This window comes from Lycorma delicatula, chromosome 1 (assembly GCF_047948215.1).
Source record: "Lycorma delicatula isolate Av1 chromosome 1, ASM4794821v1, whole genome shotgun sequence".
Classification (NCBI taxonomy): domain Eukaryota; kingdom Metazoa; phylum Arthropoda; class Insecta; order Hemiptera; family Fulgoridae; genus Lycorma; species Lycorma delicatula.
In genome coordinates, this window is record NC_134455.1 from 298,975,960 (window position 1) to 298,998,960 (window position 23,001).

At 31.9% G+C, this 23,001-nt stretch overlaps 1 protein-coding gene across 1 annotated transcript in view; it reads left to right on the forward strand.

The window, feature by feature from the left end:
* LOC142317857 (suppressor of lurcher protein 1-like) overlaps positions 1–23,001 on the forward strand; it is a 545,965-nt gene that overhangs the window by 445,390 nt on the left and 77,574 nt on the right. The window contains exon 8 of the mRNA XM_075354406.1: positions 1,281–1,467. Coding sequence (XP_075210521.1) covers positions 1,281–1,467 — 187 coding nt within the window. The remainder of the gene's footprint in view (positions 1–1,280; positions 1,468–23,001) is intronic.

Genomic DNA, 23,001 nt, shown 5'->3' on the forward strand with positions numbered 1-23,001 from the left:
CATAACGAAAACAATTTTTTATGCTTTAGTGTTGAGAGCAAAAAAAAGAAGAAATAAGAAGGCTATTGCTACTAGTCTTTGAAAATTCCATGTGATTAATCCTAATTGTCCACAATGTTCTCAATCCTGTTAACATTTGTGAAAGCTGAACATAAGATTTGAAAATATACGAACGATATAAATACAAAGTTGCATTTAGATTAAAATAACGTAATGCAGATGATTTAATGAAAAGCACACAAACGTCTATCAGAGAGGTTTTCGTTTGGCTGGAAACACTTGCAATAAGTTTAGGAAAGGCTAACTCAAATAACATTTAGATATATCGGTCAAGATTAATACATGTATTTTGAGAAGATAATTTTGACAGAAAAGTTTCAATTTTATGAAGAGTTTATTAATCGTTATGAAGCATTATTTTTATATCTCTGGCTTAGTAATATCGTTTGATAACCTTGGTTTAAATTGAGTGGTCTTGTGAATAAATCATCAGAATTTTTTTTATTGATTTAATGAAAATCCTGCAGTTGGTTCTATTTTCACCAGAGAAAATATATCAGATAATTTAAATTTTCAGATATTTCGAAAAATCGTCATTCTCTATCTATTAAAACGTCCTGTGTTTGGTAGCAAAATGAGTTACTATTCGCTTTAGGTTAAGAATACTCCATAAATTTGTTTTCTGAATGAATATAATGCCGTGGAAAAAAATAATGGCTACCAAGTTCATCTGATTAATGCTTAGTGATTTTTCATCTCGGAGAAGTAAAACGTCAAAGACCTGTAATCCTAAAACTCATCAAGTTGATAACTGAAGTTTTTTTTTATTTTATAAACCAAGACCAAACTTTGTTTTAAAAAGTGATTAAAATTTTCCATTAACGTACAAATATAGAAGAAAAGCTTGAATTATTTCCTTTAATGTGTAAGAAGCATAAATAAACGACAACAAATTATTTTTGTTATTTTTAGCTGACTTTAGCCCAACTCTTATATCTTATATCCATTTATAAAAATATATTTTATTTAAATTTTAATAATTGTGTTCATAAGGCTAACTGAATACTAATTATAAGAAATCTTACTGAAGAATGTTCATAAACTCATCGTATTTATTTAATTATAAATTTTATAGATTTCCTAATTTTTTTAACATTCATCTTCAATACCTAGGATGACCAGCGTTTACCAAAAAATATTGCCGTACTAAGCTAAAATTTATTGAAAACTATTATTAATTTTTTTAATTATTGTATTCAAATACTAAATATTTGTTTCAGGGACAAGCTGTAATTTGGTGTTGGACAGTGATTCCTCAAAATCTGGGACAATTTTATCTCCTGGATATCCTAGCCCTTATCCTCCACGGTCATCATGTCACTATGAGTTTCAAGGAAGAGGAAAAGAACGAGTACGCATCGTGTTTACGGACTTTGCTCTCTATCATCCTACGGATGACCCAAAAGAGTAATAATAATTTTAAATTAAAGGAATAATTAATGTTCTATTTCGCATAATTTATGTTAATACGATAACAATTAGAGAAAATTTTCATTTACATACACACACACACACATATATATATATTCTACATAATATAATTATAACTATATAAACTATTAGCTAATAGTTAATATATTAATGCTAATAGTTAATTAGCATTAGCTATTATTAGTAATTTGAGATTATGTGAACTCTAATCTTGTGTTTCTATGCAGCTTTTAGTTTCTATGCAGTTTTAGTTTAATTTTAAGCAAAATTAAATTTATTATGTACTTGAATTAAGTTCTATAAAAATAATATTTAAAAATATTATTTTTATTTTTATTAATTTAAATAAAATAATATTTAATTATATAATTATTTTAACGAAGTAATAAAAATTCTACATTTAAAAATGATCATGTTTTCTAACAAATACACAAAGAATTAATCATTGCAATAATTATTTATTTTGTAAAAAAGTTCATTTTTTTATTAGTTCTATATACTTCTTTTCTTTAAATGCCCCTAATAGACAAATGAGCCCGATTATATTTTTATAGTAAGATACTGGCGGGCCAGTGCCTCTAAACACTGCCATCAAACAAAAAACTCATGTTTATAAGTGTACGAAATCCAAAAATACTATCTTCATACCAATAAAACAAGTGTTGATCGTAACAAGGACAGATTTATTCTACAATTCAACATACTGAAAGTCCTCTTGATTTATTTAAAAATCATGAAACAGATTCACAAATTTAATAAGCCTCTAATGAAAACATATCCTATTTTTTTTTTTGCTCTGATCAGCTTTCTGGAGCGATCTAGGTTTGACGTTGATCCAGGATTCTCCTACATCACAGCTCCATCACTCAAAGCAACAAAATCCCTCCCACAGTCATCCTCCGCAGGGTTAAGTTAGCCAACATCTATGTTCCTCCCTTTCGGTTTCCCAATTAACTTGCAGATCAAACCAGAATTGATCCTCTCTAGCTCTCTAGCGAGTACTTGGTACTTCGGTTCTTTCAGCATCGTACCTGGGGCAGATATAAAAGACGTGGCGCACATCATCAGTGGCCCTACACTTCGGATTCAAGCTTGAATTAATAAACTAAATCTGGTTAATCTTCCTCGGAAAGCATAATGACCAGAAAAACTGAGATGTATGCCAATTTGGGAAAATTCATCTAACTATCGGTATACTTCTCACATCAGAAAACATACCATGTGTGTTACAGTCACATGGCCCATTGGACCATTCTCTCCACCTGACTTGCCATAAATGGAAACCTTGGTCGTTTAATTCTTTTATGCGCCCAGTGGCCTTCTTTGATTTTCTGTTTAGCTTCTGAAACCATCGTAAGGTACTACTTTACTGGAAGAATGAAGAAGTTGTGTATGAATGTAAATGAAGTGTAGTCTTGTGTATTCTCAAGTCCAGCATTCTTGACACGTGTGGTTTATTGAAACCCAACCACCAAAGAACACCGATACCCACGATCTATTATTCAAATCCGTATAAAAGTAACGGCCTTTACTAGGATTTGAACCTTAGAAATTTAGACTTCAAAATCAGTTGATTTGCGACGGTAAGTTAGCCTACCTTCTTAACATCATAACGTAATCGGCGCTCAGAATATCAATACCAGAAATAACAAGGACCGTCTCTTGAGAGACCATCCAACAGTCGAGAAAAACAGTTCTCGTTCCCAAAAGCGAACCAAAGTAGAGAGGGAGAGACAGGGTATGTTTTGCATAAGATGCTTATTAAATCAGTTTCTGGATTTTTAAATAAATCAAGATTACTTTTGAATAAATTGAATTGTAAGATAAAATTCTCGTTGTTGTGATCAACACTTTTGTTGATAATAGAATAATATTTTTGGTTTTTTAAACTCAATCAAGTAATGAACTGAATGTATAGAGTAGTTTGTTGAAGCAGAGATAACAATAGAAGACGCTGGGCTCTCAAAAAAATATTTCTATATTATTTGTACTTCGTTCGATGAACCAAGAGAGGTGCAGCATTCAGCATTCTAGTTTCGCATAAACTCTTATATAGAAAACGCACGGTTGTGAAATTAAGCCTCCAATCCAAGTGAACTTCTCTCTGAACACCGAAGAAAGCAGAACAAGCCTTTTTGGCAGCTTACTGAAAGTACTCCTTGAATCGAAGATTCTCATCTAGGATAATGCTTAGATACTTCTGAAGCAGGACATACCTCTTTTATGTAATTCGATTGATAGACGAGGTCGCCGTGTAACAGATAGTCTACGCTTAAGCAACATCATCATTGTTTTTTGTGGTCTAAACCCAATCATATATTGCAAACTCTACAACTGGAGTATCTTGCAAGCCTGCGCTGCTCGAATTCGATCTCATTTCTCGAATTTTCTTTAACCACAAATGCCCATAATCCGCATAAGCGATGACGCGGCATCCACCGTGTAACTTCAGCCACATCAAAGAATCGAATTCAACAACCCAGAAAAGTGGTCCTAAAACACTACCCTGCAGATTACATTTAGATAGCGTTTTTTCTACCTGTGTGACGCGGTCTCGAAGAATATCTCGATTGCTGTGACAACTATAATTATACAGTTGTATTTTCACCTCATTCTGCGTGCAATTATCTTCTGCAGCTGAAATATGACAGAGGGGCCACCAGAAATGATTAAAATCCCCTGATATGTTAAAAAAACGTACTTAAAACATACTTAGACTCACTAGAAGGAACAATCTTTATAATCTTATGAGTAGCATCTTCCGTGCCCCTGCCTGGGCAATACCGATATCGATCGTCTATAAAAACCTCTTTAGAATTCAATCTAACAGTAATACGAAGGTAAAAATCCTTGGTGGAAAGATTTTTGAGAAGGATTTGTACCTTAATCCTTCTCAAAAATCTTTCCACTATCTGGCGGGAGCGTTAAAGGCCTACAAGAGGAACTCACCACCATATTTAAACAACAGTGGAGTCCTCGTCACCATATTTAAACAACAATTATAGAACACCTTTTTCCAGCAAATAGGGAAGTAGCCAGCAAAGAGCATCCTATTAAAAACTCTAGTCAAAGTACCAACAGAAATTCCGACACAACGGACAAGGAGCTCCACCGTGATTTTATCGAAACCCGGGGCTTTATTCTTATCAGAACTGCAAAATGTACTACAGCCATCATTATCATCATCATGGCATGATTCAAAATGAATAAATAAATAGTAAGCGTCTGACGAATTAAATCAAGCAAAAAAATAAAATAAAATAAAAACCTTTAAATGATAACTATTATTTAGAACTCAATTTTATCTTGTAGAATTCTACAAGTTATTGGAATTTACATTTTTAGTTCTGTTTAATAAAATTAAGCTGTAAATTTGCTCATTGTGTCGATAAGAAAATGTAGTAGCTCAGCTATCCTGATTGGTAAATTTAATAAATATTGAATATATATTTAAAATTAAATTTTCTGTTTAATTTTTCAATTATTAGATTTTTTATTCACTTCAATTAATAATTGAATCATTTAACGTTAAAGAAATATATCAATCCAGAATTGTATACATTATCTAATTCATTTATAACAAATCGTTTGACTCTGAAATTTATTTTTTATTATAAATACGTATGTGTTCATATGGCTATATTTCCTCTTAATTTATGATTTCTTTATATTATTATTCAGAAGTGAGTAATATTTTTTTTACCAACTCTTCTTTTTTCCTGGTTCTTGGGTTTATTTATTTTTAAAAAAATAAGAAAACGTAATTTATAAATGCTGTTTAATTTGGAATTTTTGAAATTAAATAAAAGTGAACATTCACTTAATTGAATGAACTTGTTATAATAAATACTTTAATTTTTGACGATAAGGTGGAAATTAATTATCTCACTTCAGTTATTAGGATGTAAACCTCGAGGAAGATTATATTATTCTCCAACCACCATTCTGGTAATCGATGAAATTCTTTTTAGTTCAAAAACTACAGCTGTTTTTCGATTGGTTAGTAATGTATTTACACCCGTATTTAACGATTGGTTAGTATAGTATTTACACCCGTAATGTACAAAGGATACGGGAGAAATATTTCCTATACCTGACTAACAACTTTAATCCCGCACTAATTTATATGTGTATGTATACCCATAAATGGACTGAATAAGGAAATATGTGTGTGTACTATCATTACCCCATTGGATATATTCAATGATCAATATCATAAAAAAATTAATTTTATGAATTAATAACTTGTGGAAACTAACCGTTTATCCAGATAATGGTGTAGCACTAGTTTTGATAAAAAAATGACAAACAGGATATAAAGGAGTGGTACAGCCTTTTTTGTTGTATATACTTGCAACAAAGTTGGTAATAATTTATAATAAATTAATATTACACAAATTTAAAATAAAAAAAAATAATCATTTATTTTAAATTATTACACACAGATTTTAAAATAGTTTACTAAATCTACAGTTTATTCGTTATTAAATCCACATTTCTACTTCGAATGTCTGTGTTACTTTTACGTCCTTGTATGAAGTAAAGGAAGTATTGTAGTCGCCAAAAATTTTGGTTTTCAGATTTCAACGGAAATATTCATTTTGACCATACTGAATCCATTTTAACTAGTCTCCGCGAGACGTCTATTAGTACGTATGTATCTGGCATAACTCAACGATTAGCCGTAGGATGTTAAAATTTTGGATTTAGGACTGTTGTAACATCTAGTTTTGCCCCTCCTTTTTGATTGCAATCTACTCAAAAATAGTGACCAAAAAACCCCGAAATCCAAAAACCTTTGGATTTTAGACTTTTTCTTAACAGGAATAGTAAGATCCCTCATTGAGTGCTTTTCAACGATATGTCATAAGTTGTACTTATTTTAATTGGTTCCAGAGTGAATTAGAGGAAAATAAAATTTTAATTAATGAAATATTTGGATCTTACAAGGGGAAGGCGCATCGGTTCGAATCAGACTACATCTCCTTTTTTTTAATTGTTTTTTAAATATAGTGATCTATTAACAATTATTAACATCTGATTGTAAAAATGTTTTATACGTTAAATAATAATTCCATAATAATAATTAAAAATATGAAAAAATATCAGAAGTTATTAATGAAATAAAATTTTATGTACTTTTCATTTTACAAAAATGTGTGTATTTAATAGGCGTAAAAGGAATTCATGCGATTCCCACATCAGAATTTTATTTATGATTAATTGTATCTTTTAGAGTCATTAAATTTGAACAAAATATTAATTTTTTAATAATAATCGAAAGCATTGATAATACAAATATATTATAACTTCTTTTTTTTTTTTGTCTTCAGTCATTTGACTGGTTTGATGCAGCTCTCCAAGATTCCCTATCTAGTGCTAGTCGTTTCATTTCAGTATACCCTCTACATCCTACATCCCTAACAATTTGTTTTACATATTCCAAACGTGGCCTGCCTACACAATTTTTCCCTTCTACCTGTCCTTCCAAAATTAAAGCGACTATTCCAGGATGCCTTAGTATGTGGCCTATAAGTCTGTCTCTTCTTTTAACTATATTTTTCCAAATTCTTCTTTCTTCATCTATTTGCCGCAGTACCTCCTCATTTGTCACTTTATCCACCCATCTGATTTTTAACATTCTCCTATAGCACCACATTTCAAAAGCTTCTAACCTTTTCTTCTCAGATACTCCGATTGTCCAAGTTTCACTTCCATATAAAGCGACACTCCAAACATACACTTTCAAAAATCTTTTCCTGACATTTAAATTAATTTTTGATGTAAACAACTTATATTTCTTACTGAAGGCTCGTTTAGCTTGTGCTATTCGGCGTTTTATATCGCTCCTGCTTCGTCCATCTTTAGTAATTCTACTTCCCAAATAACAAAATTCTTCTACCTCCATAATCTTTTCTCCTCCTATTTTCACATTCAGTGGTCCATCTTTGTTATTTCTACTACATTTCATTACTTTTGTTTTGTTCTTGTTTATTTTCATGCGATAGTTCTTGCGTAGGACTTCATCTATGCCGTTCATTGTTTCTTCTAAATCCTTTTTATTCTCGGCTAGAATTACTATATCATCAGCAAATCGTAGCATCTTTATCTTTTCACCTTGTACTGTTACTCCGAATCTAAATTGTTCTTTAACATCATTAATTGCTAGTTCCATGTAAAGATTAAAAAGTAACGGAGATAGAGAACATCCTTGTCGGACTCCCTTTCTTATTATGGCTTCTTTCTTATGTTCTTCAATTGCTACTGTTGCTGTTTGGTTCCTGTACATGTTAGCAATTGTTCTTCTATCTCTGTATTTGAACCCTAATTTTTTTTAAATGCTGAACATTTTATTCCAGTCTACGTTATCGAATGCCTTTTCTAGGTCTATAAACGCCAAGTATGTTGGTTTGTTTTTCTTTAATCTTCCTTCTACTATTAATCTGAGGCCTAAAATTGCTTCCCTTGTCCCTATACTTTTCCTGAAACCAAATTGGTCTTCTCCTAACACTTCCTCCACTCTCCTCTCAATTCTTCTGTATAGAATTCTAGTTAAGATTTTTGATGCATGACTAGTTAAACTAATTGTTCTGTATTCTTCACACCTATCTGCCCCTGATTTCTTTGGTATCATTACTATAACACTTTTTTTGAAGTCTGACGGAAATTCCCCTTTTTCATAAATATTACACACCAGTTTGTATAATCTATCAATCGCCTCCTCCCCTGCACTGCGCAGTAATTCTACAGGTATTCCGTCTATTCCAGGAGCCTTTCTGCCATTTAAATCTTTTAATGCTCTCTTAAATTCAGATCTCAGTATTGTTTCTCCCATTTCATCCTCCTCAACTTCCTCTTCTTCCTCTATAAAACCATTTTCTAATTCATTTCCTCCGTGTAACTCTTCAATATATTCCACCCATCTATCGACTTTACCTTTCGTATTATATATAGGTGTACCATCTTTGTTTAACACATTATTAGATTTTAATTTATGTACCCCAAAATTTTCCTTAACTTTCCTGTATGCTCCGTCTATTTTACCAATGTTCATTTCTCTTTCCACTTCTGAACACTTTTCTTTAATCCACTCTTCTTTCGCCAGTTTGCACTTCCTGTTTATAGCATTTCTTAATTGCCGATAGTTCCTTTTACTTTCTTCATCACTAGCATTCTTATATTTTCTACGTTCATCCATCAGCTGCAATATATCGTCTGAAACCCAAGGTTTTCTACCGGTTCTCTTTATTCCGCCTAAGTTCGCTTCTGCTGATTTAAGAATTTCCTTTTTAACATTCTCCCATTCTTCTTCTACATTTTCTATCTTATCTTTTTTACTCAGACCTCTAGCGATGTCCTCCTCAAAAATCTTCTTTACCTCCTCTTCCTCAAGCTTCTCTAAATTCCACAGATTCATCTGACACCTTTTCTTCAGGTTTTTAAACCCCAATCTACATTTCATTATCACCAAATTATGGTCGCTATCAATGTCTGCTCCAGGGTAAGTTTTGCAGTCCACGAGTTGATTTCTAAATCTTTGCTTAACCATGATATAATCTATCTGATACCTTGCAGTATCGCCTGGCTTTTTCCAAGTGTATATTCTTCTATTATGATTTTTAAATTGGGTGTTGGCAATTACTAAATTATACTTCGTGCAAAACTCTATAAGTCGATCCCCTCTTTCATTCCTTTTGCCCAGCCCGTATTCCCCCACTATATTTCCTTCCTTGCCTTTTCCAATGCTTGCATTCCAATCTCCAACTATTATTAAATTTTCATCTCCTTTTACGTGTTTAATTGCTTCATCAATCTCTTCGTATACACATTCTACCTCATCATCATCATGGGCGCTTGTAGGCATATAGACGGTAACAATCGTTGTCGGTTTAGGTTTTGAATTTATCCTTATTACAATGACTCTATCGCTATGCGTCTTGAAATACTCCACTCTCCTCCCTATTTTCTTGTTCATCACGAAACCTACTCCTGCCTGCCCATTATTTGACGCTTAGTTAATTACTCTAAAGTCACCCGACCAAAAGTCGCCTTCCTCTTCCCACCGAACCTCACTAATTCCTACTATATCCACGTTTACCCTATCCATTTCCCTTTTTAAATTCTCTAGCCTACCAACCTTTTTTAAGCTTCTAACATTCCACGCTCCGACTCGTAGAATGTTATTTTTTACTTTTCTGGTGACCCCTTCCTTAGTAGTCCCCACCCGGAGATCCGAACGGGGGACTATTTTACCTCCGGAATATTTTACCAAGGAAGGCGCCTCCATTATTGCTTTTGAAAATGCAGAGCCACATTTTCTTGGAATAAAAAAAACAGCTGTAGTTTTCCATTGCTTTCAGCTGCGCAGTACTCAGAGGACTGAGTGATGTTGATACGGCCGTTTAAGTCGTCCTGACTCACGCCCCTAACAGCTACTGAAAGAGCTGCTGCCCTCTTTCAGGAATCATTCCTTAGTCTGGCTCTCAACAGATACCTCTCCGATATGGTTGCACCTTCGGTCCAGCTACTCTGTATCCCTGAGCACTCAAGCCCCCTCACCAACGGCAAGGTCTCATGATTCATAGAGGAGGTTATAACTTCTACCACAATAATTTTCCTACGTTAAAAAGGTGGAATAAATCAAATTACATGAAAAGTAACTACGAAGTGTGTCTGAAACTATTAATTTATAATTAGTAGTTAAATTGTAAATTTAATAACTTTGAATTGAAATACATTACGTATTAAGTTCCTGTTTCAGTCTTATTTTTCATGAAAACTTTACTAATTATTCCACATTGATATTACGTTTTCTCAAAAATTATTTTATCAATTGGCTTTGGCAAATATTTTGATTCAGAGCCATATCATCGTGTATGTTTGTGTATTTTTCAGTCTTTAAATCTGAAACTTCAGCCTGTTTTTAAATAACCAATTTTAAAAATAAAAAAAAAAAAATAGAAAAAAATAAGTAATATATTTTTTAAAAAGATTTACGAAAATTACAAGCAAAAACGAAAAAAATCTGTAAGTCTCTTATTAGGTAAAATAAAACTGAATGATTGACTTTAAAAAAAATAAATAAATGGATTCTATAAATAAATATTCAAAATGTTTAGGGAAATCAGAACTAAATGATGCAACATTAAACAAGATATAAATATTAAAAATTAAAAACTCGACTACCAAAAAAATAACATTGCTGACAACCATTGCCCTTTGATATAGGATAATTATGAATATAGGATATTTAAAATGAGTGCAGGTGACAATTTTGTATATAGTATTTCTACGTAGTATAATATTTTTTCCAAACTTAAAAAAAATATATAACCCATGATACTCCTGGCAACGTAAGGATTCCAACGGGGATCATTCATCTAAATCGGTTTAGTCATTGAGCTGCTAAGACGGAACAAAAATACATACATACATACATACATTATTTTACATTTTAATTATAATACATACATTATTGTAATGTATTTAAGGTAAATACATTACACTCCTTTTTGGGCAGTTTTGTAATACACATGTATTCTAAATCTGTACGACAAAAAAATTAAACTTTACTTAAATTATATAGATTTAACATTGTATCGTAAAAAATAGTATTTAACATTGGGTCGTCAATAAAAATCTGGTAACCAGATTTTTTTTGAAATGCTTTACTGAGTTTCAACCATTATCAACTAATACCATTTTCTAATTTTCTTTGATCAGTTTGAACCAGATTTCTACCAGTGTTTTTCGGTTATTGGTCTGTTTCAAAACAGCTTTTTCAACCGGGTATTCCCTCTTTAGTAACTGATAAAAATTGAGTTAGTCATTTTCATGAGTTGTATGAGGTATAGTATTTAAAAATATTGATATTTAATATCGATACACCCTCAATCTCTAATTGCTGAATGTTAAATATTGCGTTATAAATTTTAAGCATTACTGGAGTTCACGCTGTTTTAAATTTAATGAAAAGTTATTTATTTATAAACATTATACCTCATTTAAAATTAATTTATTATGGATTTACATAAGTAAATCCATAATTCATTATTTCAGGAAATCGAACCCGAGACCTTGTAACAGGCAAGTACGATACCATTTGTTACACTAAAGCAGTCACTTCCGATAATTTTCTTGAAATTTGATTTGCTTTACATAAAATATCTTCTTCATTTAGAAATTATCAAATCAGTAAACTTCTTTATTTATTTGCTTATATCATTAATCGTGAAAATTAATATTTTTTTATTTATTTTTTAACAAATTTTCTTTTCTTTTTCTTTCTAACAAAGTCTACGTACACTGAATAATTTCTTATTTATATTATTTTACTTTAGTTGAAAGTCTTGTAAATTTTGTTTTTGCGTCTCTTGTTTTATCCAAAACTTTCATTTGTTAATGTAAATTATTATCAAAATATAAACTTACAGATCACATTTAAAGGAATTAGTAAAGTTTACTAGCATTTTAGCAAATCTTAGCTTTCGAATATCTTTTAAATTAATAATTCTCTTATATTAAAAGGGTGCATCTAAAAGCACGAGAAGTTTGTATATTGTTTTGAAGGTAAAGAAAACGGTTTAATCTCTGAATATGAAATAAGTATTTTAAAATGTTGCAAATTTAGTAGATTTTATAAAGATCACTAAAAAAATATTTGATGTCTACCCAAAAGATTTTCTGTTTTAAAAAGTTCCTGTCGGTTATGGCTGTCATCGCCATTAAATATTTTCTATAATACTTTTTTTTTATAAACTGTAGTACTATATCCTTAGAATTCTTCAAAGAAGTTTGAAGACGTTTTCATGCACAAAATAAGGCCAATCAAATAATTAATTGAGCTAGATAAATTTCAGCTACGTAGACCAATATTTACTTAATAAATTATTATATTTCAATTCGTTGGAACCCTACTTTATCCTTGATGCTTTCTAGACTCAATAAAATGTACCCTAGAAAGCTATGAATAATTTATTAGTAAAATTAAAAAAAAAAAAACACGTTATTAATTACCAAAAAGGTACTGTGTTAATTGAATATAGCATTTTATAAATGAATAAATGAATAGACCTTATTTTTTTTAAATAGGGCTTTTGTTGTATTTTATGAAAACATAATAAATTAAAAAAATAAAAATCATATCCAATTTAATGTTACTTTTAAAGACTTTTTTAAAAAATAACGCAATTTTATTTTTGAGTATTATTCTACATATTACATATGTATGAATATTTTGTATATCATTTAATGTGTAGTTAGATGTATATAAATAATATGTACTGAAAAAACTATATTTTTTATCAACACCTTCCAGATTATTTTTTCTCAACTTTTTGTGATTTTATTTTTTTATAAGCTAGCTGTAATATTAGTATATCGAGCAATTGTTTTTTTACTACATGAACTCCCACAACTGGTTTATCTTATAATGGTTCGTATTGTAATGTTGGTCTAATTATGTTTTCCCATTATTTTCTGCAATTTCTCCAGGAATTTGCAAAAATAGTTTCTTACACAAAAAACAGAATGCCTACTTATTCTTATTACCATTATGTAGATAACATATTCTGCAGTAAAATTATTTACTTACGTAATTCGAATTGTAATATAATAATTTACGCCGTATTTTAGTAGATTTTCTCCTATAACTTGCCGTGACTCTTATTCTGTCGATAATGCTTGAATGAACAGTCATAACCCATTTACAAGGTCTTTCGATATTTTCACTGGTAGTAGATGATTTAGATTATCTCAGTTCACAGATTTTCTTCAAAGTTTTGGAGAGTCACCTTGTCAACATTTTTCCAGGTAAAAAGATTACTACAAAATGTTTTATATTATGCAGCTATTTTAGATTTAGTGACTAAGATTATATAGAGAGAATTTGAAAAATAAGGAAATCCAAAATCAAACAACCACAGTGTTTATACAAGACTTTATGGTTTCCAATAGAAAAGGAGAACAATTGTTTGAGTACTTACTACTCAAGAAATGTTAAGTAAAATAATTTTGGTTTCTAGACAGAATGTGTCAAAGTTATACACCTTTACAAAATTTGTAAAATTACTTTTATAGAAAATTTGAGTTTACGTGTTAACCAGTCTTATTTTAAAAATAAAAGGCTGCAAGATGATATTGGCTCAAACTTTAAACCACTTAAAAGACTTAGAATGAAACCTGTTATAAATATGGTTTATCGCCCTGAGGTAGATAATCCCCACGTCCGGAACACAACATCAACGTTCCACGTCCAGGGCGGCAACAGCTGTACTCACGTACATTACATATAGCTGGTTAACGGGGTTCCGAGTGTTGTTTCTCGGATATACTTTCTTCGGTCGATTTACATCCATAGGCCGAATTACAGGACTGGATTTCACGGCCACCTGCAGATATGAAATTCTTACTGATTTTGGAAATGGAATGATACCACCTTTAGAGCTGGCGATGTGGGCGGCTACGGTCGAAGATATTTGCAGGTGAAACGGAGACCTTTCGTTGTCCACATGCCCCCCGCGATGGCAAGCATGTAGTTAAGGTGCCCATGTTGTTCGGAGCATGGGAGCCCTGAAAGCCTCGGTGTGTAAGGGCCTGGAGTCAGTGCAGAGACTGCGCATCCGCTCTCTGCCAGGACATATGCCGGTTCCACCGGAGTACCGGAACGGACCTCCAGGGTTGGTAGCCCTGGATTGGGGGTGTACCCCGGCGGCTAGCCTTACTACGGAAGGGATTAATTGTTCATGCAAACTGAACAACTAAACGTGGCAGAAGGTTCACGTAAACACCCTCGTTTAGAACTAGCCTTTTCACCTGAGGCAAAACGGAGAAAAAGTGCAGAGTCAAGAAAGATTGAGATTGACGCTAGGAAAAGCTTACAAAAAGCTTTTTTTAAAAGTAGTAATGTACCGAAACCCAAATATTTAGTCATTACAAAGGAGGATGGAAATTTCTCAAGGTGAGTCCTTTTCTCATCGCTCGGGAGATAACCAAATGCGCTGGTGGCCCTGTAAAAGAAATAAGGAAGACCTTCATGGGACTTCATGTTGAGACTGTAAATGATGTCCAGTCTCAAAAGATTTTAGGGCTTAAAAAGATTGGAGAACTGGCTGTACATGTCGATCCCCACGGTACGCTCAACACCTCAAGCGTTGTGGTCGTCTGTCGGGATCTTCTAAATTGCACGGAGCAAGAAATTGTTAAGGAGTTGTCATCGCAGGGAGTAATTGAGTGTCGCCGATTGAACATGAGGAGGAATGGCGAAGTCCTACCTTCAGACCCTCATGTTCTCACCTTTAACCGGCCTATCTTGCCGGAGAAGATTAGAGCGGGGATACATCGATTGGATGTGCGGGCATTTATCCCGCAACCAATGCGATGCTTCAAGTGCCAACGTTTTGGCCACACCGCTATCAAATGTGAGAGAACGCAAATATGCGTGTGCGGAGAAGAGGTGCATGAGGGAGAGCCGTGTAAAGAGCCCCCTACATGTATCAATTGCAAGGGACAGCATTCATGTAGATCCAGGAATTGTCCTGTCTCAAAGAAGAAGTAGCTGTGCAGGAAGTTAAAACCCTGCAGAAAATCAGCTACATCGAAGCCAAAAAGATTGTTAACGCCCGCAACCCTAGAGCAACAACATCTTATGCTCAGGCTGCGGCTACTGTTCCGGCTCCTGCTCCGATTGCTGTAGATGAGGCTCTCAAATTATAAATAAACTTGCTCCTACTTTGGCTAACATGATAAAGAGGATCATCAAATTGCAACGAGCGATCAATGCTCTAAATGAAGTTGCAAGGAATAACGGATTCCAATTCTCACCAGAAAAAACGTGCTGTGTACACTTTTGTAGGAAGAGAAATCCTCATCAAAGTCCTGCGTTGACAATTGATGATAATCCAATACAATATAAAGACAGCGTAAGATATTTAGGACTAGTATTGGATAAATCCCTTACATGGGGATTACATATACAGACTTGAGTGATAGATGCAAAAGAGCCCTAAACATTATAAAATGTTTATCGAACTTAAATTGGGGCTCAGACAAAGAGACATTATTGAGATTGTATAAAGCATTGGTTCAATCTAAACTAGACTACGGATGTATCGTATATTCATCCGCTAGAAAGTCGCACTTAAGAAAGTTAGACGTAGTTCATAATAGCGGAATAAGATATGCAACAGGCGCTTTCCGCACAAGTCCGGCGGCTAGTCTGATGTCTGAAGCCGGAATAATGCTACTACATTATAGAAGAGAGATCCTTTTGTTAAGATATGCAGCAACTGTATGGGCTTTCCCTGCTCATATACATAATAAATTGTTTACGAATCATCCTATGGCTGCAGTATATGAACATCGTGCTACCTATTCCAGACCAGCCGGAATTAGGTACCACGAATTAAGACGAAAATATGAAATTGCTATACCAGAGACACTAGCAATTTCTACTAGAGAAATACCGCCATGGATCTTGCCAGCGGTAAATACAAGTTTGGATCTCTCTGAAGGAGAAATAATAAAGAAACCAGCAGTGATCATCCAGCAGGAATTTTTGGCAACCGTCAGTAGTTACGAAGAACATATTAGAATTTATACTGACGGTTCTGAAACCGAACATGGTGTTGGATGCTCGATATATGTAAATGAAGAAGCCCACTTTTGGAAACTGCCAGATGTGGCCAGTGTCTACACGGCAGAACTTACTGCAATTCAGGAAGCTCTTCGCTACACTGAACACTATTACGAAGAGAGAGTGCTAATATGTTCCGATTCATTAAGTGCACTCGTCGCAATTCGGAACAAGAACATTAAGGATGTCCAAATTGCAAACATCCTGTCCTTTTTATACGTACTAAAACAACGAGGACATCGATGAGTATTTGTATGGACCCCGGGGCATGCTGGTATTACAGGTAATGAAATCGCAGACGAAGCTGCCAGAAAGGCAACAGTCTGCGATGAGCTGGATGCATTTCCTGTAAGAGTGGCAGATGTTAAAAACCGTCTAACAAACATAGTAAGAAGCAAGTGGAACGCTGAATGGAGGAGTTTAAATACAAAATTAAACTCAGTAAAAACTTTTCCTTATAAATGGAAAAGCGACTTTAACTTGACTCGCCGTGAACAAGTAGCTGTGACCAGACTTAGAATCGGTCACACGCGATTAACAAATTTATATATGTTAACCGGCGAAGTGAGACCAATGTGCAGTGTTTGTAATAAAACACTGGCAATCAAGCATCTAATAGAAGAGTGTACCATATATGAGGACCTCAGGACAGGACATTGGCTAAACCTTCTACAAACAACTAGGATCGAAAAATTTGTTTTCAGCTTCATTTAATTTTCTCTTTATTGATTCAATTATTTGTACGATTCAATTTTTAAACCCAATATAGAATCAGGAGGAATTAACTCTTTATACTGCTTGTGATAATAATGCTAATTTCATGAAAATATCTTTAATTTAAACGAGGAAGGTTTTATTTAAAATAAAATTAGTAGAACTTTTTTAAATTTACTAAACGTATCTAAAAATACTAAACTAATCGTACAGTGATCACGATAGAAAAACATAATGACAATTTTTACAGATATTTAATTAGGTTAACTCCGGTTTAAATGATAAAATTATTGTGTAATTTATTTTGTCACGTATTTTGTAAATCTATACGTATGAACTATCCAGATTGTTATAACATAATTAGAAAATTAATTGAATTTATAAACGGATAAATTCTTCCGTTTCAATCAATCTTTCCCTCTTTCAGCAAAGTGTAATCTCTTGAGGTAATTGTATTTTTTTTTAAATAATACATAATACACTACTAATAATTGTATTATTATTATTATTATTTTATTTTACGTTGACATTTATTTATTTTATTATATTTTGCTCAGTTGAATTAAAATTTGAGAAACTTCAAATAAATTTGTAATTGTTAATAATTTAAAAGGATATAATTAACGTTCTGTTATTTTTCATTGAGTTTAAAAAAAAAAAATTTTCAGCTTTAACATATGTTTATTTAATTTTTATTTATGATGCATATCCATAAAATTACATTGTGTTTTATGATTATCTAAAAATTCGTAAACGTTTTTAAACGTGTATTTTGGAATGCAAACGATACAATAAACATCTTTTGATACACTTGGAGCTACTTCCAGATGACGAGGGAGTTATACTTTGACTTTGTGCAATTTCATGCACTAAAAAAAAAGCTTACAACTTAGTTGTAGGTCTTTCCCGTCACGTAGCTAAAGGCGCGTTCTGGAAAAGTCCTGCAACTGTGGGTTGTTTCTGATGCACGGCATACACACACAATTTAAAATATTTATCTGTTTTTTAAATATAATACTCCATTATGTATTTATTTTAATGATTTTTAACTAAAGCGCGCGCGCATAGCGTATTTAACTCTCGCGGGTGTGTTGGTAGTAGTGGCGACAGTCGGCTCTAACTAAACTAATGTAATTTCACAACTTAGAATAAATCTCTAGTACGGTCGATAGACTGATTAACTGGTGTATCCACGTGGCTTAACGGTCCTGGTACCGGATAGAAATATGATTAATCTATTTAATTTTACTGCTTACCTGTGACGTCACAACATAACAGACGACTACAGTAGTATTTTTTGGGGTGAGGGTGCGATTTTGCAATAATCTTTTTTTTAAAATATTGTTAATTTTTAATTGTTAACAAATGCACCTAAGAAAAATATGATGTCAATTAAAAATAAATATCGAGATACTGGAGGTGAACTTGCTCTGCAGCCTCATCCGCTGGAAATATTTAATTGAAAATTAAGGGCATCAATACCCCATATATAGAATTAATTTGATCAAGTTTGGACAAAGTCGGTCCAGTAGTTAAGGAAATAAAAGGTGATTTAGAGGCTAACACCGAACACACGTACCTACGAACATTAACATCCGGAAAATTTCTCCGGTTTTTTTTGGGTTCCTTAGGTGAAAAAAGTCAAGATCCGGTTAAAACCGCTTATGTTCAAATTGGATCCGATTACAATACTTTCTCTTCAGAGCTATAAGGCTATTTGGACGGAAAAACAAAAGGTACATAACAAAAAAAAAAAAATCTTTCTCATTTAAATAAATAGAATTTAAGAAAACTAGAATTTACTAGAATTTCTTCTCTAGCAATGCGAAAAGAGAGAAAAAAGTAGACTTTTATTTAAGTTCGATTTTTGCTATCATTATTTATAATAATTAATCAAACAAAAAGTGGTAAAAATGAACTTTTATATATTTTAATCCAGTTTGTTTCTACAGTTTCATAGTTAGCATTGAAATATGTTTAATTTTTTTTGAAGTCTGTAGTAGAGTGGTACTTATTAGTCAATCGATTGACAACCACTAAAACCTTAAAACCTACTGATTTTATTTTAAACTCTTTGCTAACTTTATGAATATTAACTAGTTAATTAATTTTATTATCAATATTCTCAGAGTTATTATAAATAAGAATTAAATGAATGAAACCAGATTTGTTCGTGTTATAAAAGTAAGTTTTCATGTTTTTCTAACTCATTAGTTTTCAATTAATATTAAAAAATTCAACTGAAAATATTTCTTCTCAGCCTAAGCTCAAATTAGCAAGCAAATAGATAGATGTACAATAACTAGGGAGAAAGATATGGTATATTTAACCATTTTTATACAAAGTTACAGTATTATTTATTTCTTTTTGTTACATTTTGTATTTTATAAGATTATAAAAGTGTTAAAAAATATATAATTTTTCTATATAATGTTTGATAAAATTGTTTTAAGTTCTTTCATTTCTATTTTGAAGTTATTTTAATTTTCTTTCTTATAGGTTTTTATTCAGATAATAAACTTCATCTTTTTCCAGAGACATGATTTCATGAAGGAATAAAGTATACTAAACAGTCCTTTGATGAAGATTATGCATTATATATTAACGTATTTCATATGTCATTTTAGTTTAAATTAAAAAATTTTACGAAAAAATTTGTTTAATACTTTTCGTTTGATTATGTTTTTTTTTTTTTTTTGAGAATGATAATAACATTTTAAATTCGTATAAAGCACGATTTCATAAGTCCGTTTTTGTGAAATTCATTAATATTTCAAGTCTTGTATTTAGATTTAAGTTAACGTAAATTATGCCTACGTATTTCGCATCTTAGTCAACTTTCTTTATATGAATATTTTCTCGCATTTAAATAGCATGTGTTTCTTATTTTTTGTAAAAAAAAAATACTTTCTTCATTTTCGAAAAAGGTTTCAGTTAATTAATAACATTATTAATATCCTTGCATCAATATTAATTAAATTTACCACAATATTCAAGTGCATATATTAATCAGATTTGTTTACAAAATACCACGCGAACAATAAGTGAACAAAAACTACAAGTTTAAATTTTATATTTTCAATTTATTTTTGTGCAAATAGATCAAGAATATGTATTTTTGTCCAAAAGAGTATAAAAATTAGTAATTTTTATATTAAAAGTTGTTTGTAAAAATTTGTTATCCCTTTAAAAGGCATCAGGATAAAAATATTGTAATAGAAAAAAATCTTACATTTAGGAAAAAAATAGTTAGTTTTATTGAATATAGTAAGGATTTGTTTTTACAATAAAAGTTAAAAATCATTTCTTCATTCACTCTGTTTTTTAATTCTATTTCGACCAAGAAAATAACAGTTCTGATGTCTTTAAAAAATTAAGTAAGTTAGAATGTAATAATAAAAAAATAAAAATCGATTCATTAAAGAAAAAAGTATTTTCTTATTAAGATAAAAATAAAGATGGATTATAATTTTCCCAAAAAATTGCTTTATAATGTAAAATTATCGTTATTAAAACTTTAGTTTTCTTGTTCAAGAAACGGAAATTTATACTACAAAAATAGGAACTGTAAAAGCAAATAAATCTTAAAAGTAAATGATAAACTTTTAATAAATTAATCCAGTCGGCTCAAATATATATTTACAACAGAAACTAAATAATAAATAACATTTTTGTGAATCAAATTATTTAAGAAATAAGAAGGTAGGATATGTTTCCAGAAGAAAATATTAGGATAGAAAAGAAAGAATTATAAAATATCATCAAACAGAGAAAAGTTGGCAACAAAGAAAAAATATAGTAGCTAGGTTAAGCTAGTTAAGTGAATTTTCTTAATTTATTAGTTACAGAAAATTTTTTTTAAGGATAATGATATAATGAAAATAATAATGCAGAATCTTATATAAACCAAACCAAATACCAATAAAAAATTATGAAATTATCAAGCATTTATTGTATTGTAATTCATGTTTTAAAAGTAACGAATTACACAATTAAAAGTAACAAGTACTATGTCAAATAATTATTACCTGAAAAAATTATTTTTTTGAAATTTATTAATATTTCAAATTTTCTGTTGAGATTTAAGTACACAATTTTGATATAAATATTATAACCCTCAGTTAACATACATTTTAAACGAATAATATTTTATCACGTCATGTTACTCTAATAGATAATTCAGAATTTCGCATATTCACACGTGTACGTCAAAATAATTAAAAGGAACACCAGGGATTTGATGTAAAGGATTTATCAATAATATTTAACTCCCGTACCTGTGACGGTATTAATTCGCTGAAACAGAGATGAGATATTGTGCGTTGTCTGAACTCAGTTGAAATTAATTTACAGCAGCTGTAAAACACTGAATTAGTTAATAAAATGACGGCAACTGTTGTTTCATTATGACTTTGTGTGGTAACAATAATAACTTAGAATATTTAGAGACATGACAAAATTGTGTTTAACGTATAAACTTTAAATACAGTTTCTGTTGGAATTAGTTATTATAATGAAGTTAGGAATAAAAATTATTTTACGATATTTTTAATTATTAAACCGTTGTTAATACAATGCAATTTTAAAATCAGATAAGTGTATTATTCTTTTATTTTATTTATTTGTATGTTTTTATTTATATTTAATTTAAAATAAATCTGGTACTATCATAATATCATGCATCAGCACTCTTTGTTGCATTATTGTTGTCTTTGTCTGGTTAATGGCTGGAGAATCATATTTTTTACCTTTAAGTTATAATATGTATTACTAAAAAAAAAATTATGAGATCTTTTTTAACAAAAGATAAAATCAAGACTGTTTTTAATCGCGTGATAACTATCTGCAGGTAAAAGAAATAAAATATGATCTTACTAGCGCCAAAAATATACCTTTTTTAAAAAAAATAATCAATAAAAGAAGGGAGGCAAAATTTATATAATTTCTTTAAAAATGTAAAACTTTATTGTAAATTGGCGGGAGGTAATCAAAAACATTTGCATAAAAAAATTGCAATTAAATTTGCATTAAAAAGCGTTAAAAATAATCTACTTTAAATGATTTACTCTTAATAATAAAAAAGTAACAATAAAAATAAATTAACATAATTCTAAATAATTAAGAAAAATCTATCCAATCGGATTGATCTACTGGTAAACTCGTCGTCGTAAATCGTTTGAGTTCTCAGGTTTAAATAAAAATAAAGGTAAATTATTCGGATTTGAATAGTAGATCGTGAATGCTGGTATTCTTTCTTGTTTTTTTCTCTCCTCCTTCCTTCCATTCAACCCTCCTCCCAAGGCCGGGCCCGATGTTAGCATAACTTGAGGTAGAACCAACCGAGTGGCCACACTGGGCCCAGCTATACCGTTCCCAGCAGCACCACCAGGTGGCCGGGACTAGGTCTTCCCAACGCCTTGCTTCAAGCTAGGGTCCCCCAAAGGAATACCCCCACCAGTTCTGTGGTCTTTTAATACACCGTTTTGCCCAATTACCCCAGCTCACTTCCTCCTTGCACTCCTGGTCCTGGAGCACCATCGCTGTCAAGATACAGACAATCACGCCGTCAGAAACAATCCACTCAACGTTCTATAGCCCAACCCATACATTTCATACATAAGGACCTCCTTCTTCAGTGAAAGGCCCGATGACTACCTCCGCCACAGTTAACACACACGCCCGACCTGTCCGGGGCACTACAACTGGTCGCAATGTGGCCCACCTCCTGACACCTTTAGCATTTTGGTTCCTCATGTCTAATGACAACACGATATAGGATCCAGCCGACCTACATACTTTCTGCTTTCACAAAATGTGTTGCCACTGTATAGGTTAGTGCTACAGTGACATTATTCCTATTACCATAAGCTAGCCTGAAAGATGTCACCTTCGCCCCAACCCTGCCGTCTCCAGCAACCTCCCGAGTAGCTGATAGTATAGTCGTCTCCGCAGTATCCTTCTCAAGGTCTTTGATGTAAACATACTCGGTTTTACTTTACTCCTCCTATCCTTAGCAACGTCGAAACCCTCTAACTTGGCCTTTCCTCGCTATTGCACTCCTTCCACATGCTTACTCGGTCATTTAACCCGTATATGTACCGCTTCTCCCAGTCCCTTTTTAATGGAGAGAACATCCCCGAGATCTTTCGTAGTAACATCTATCT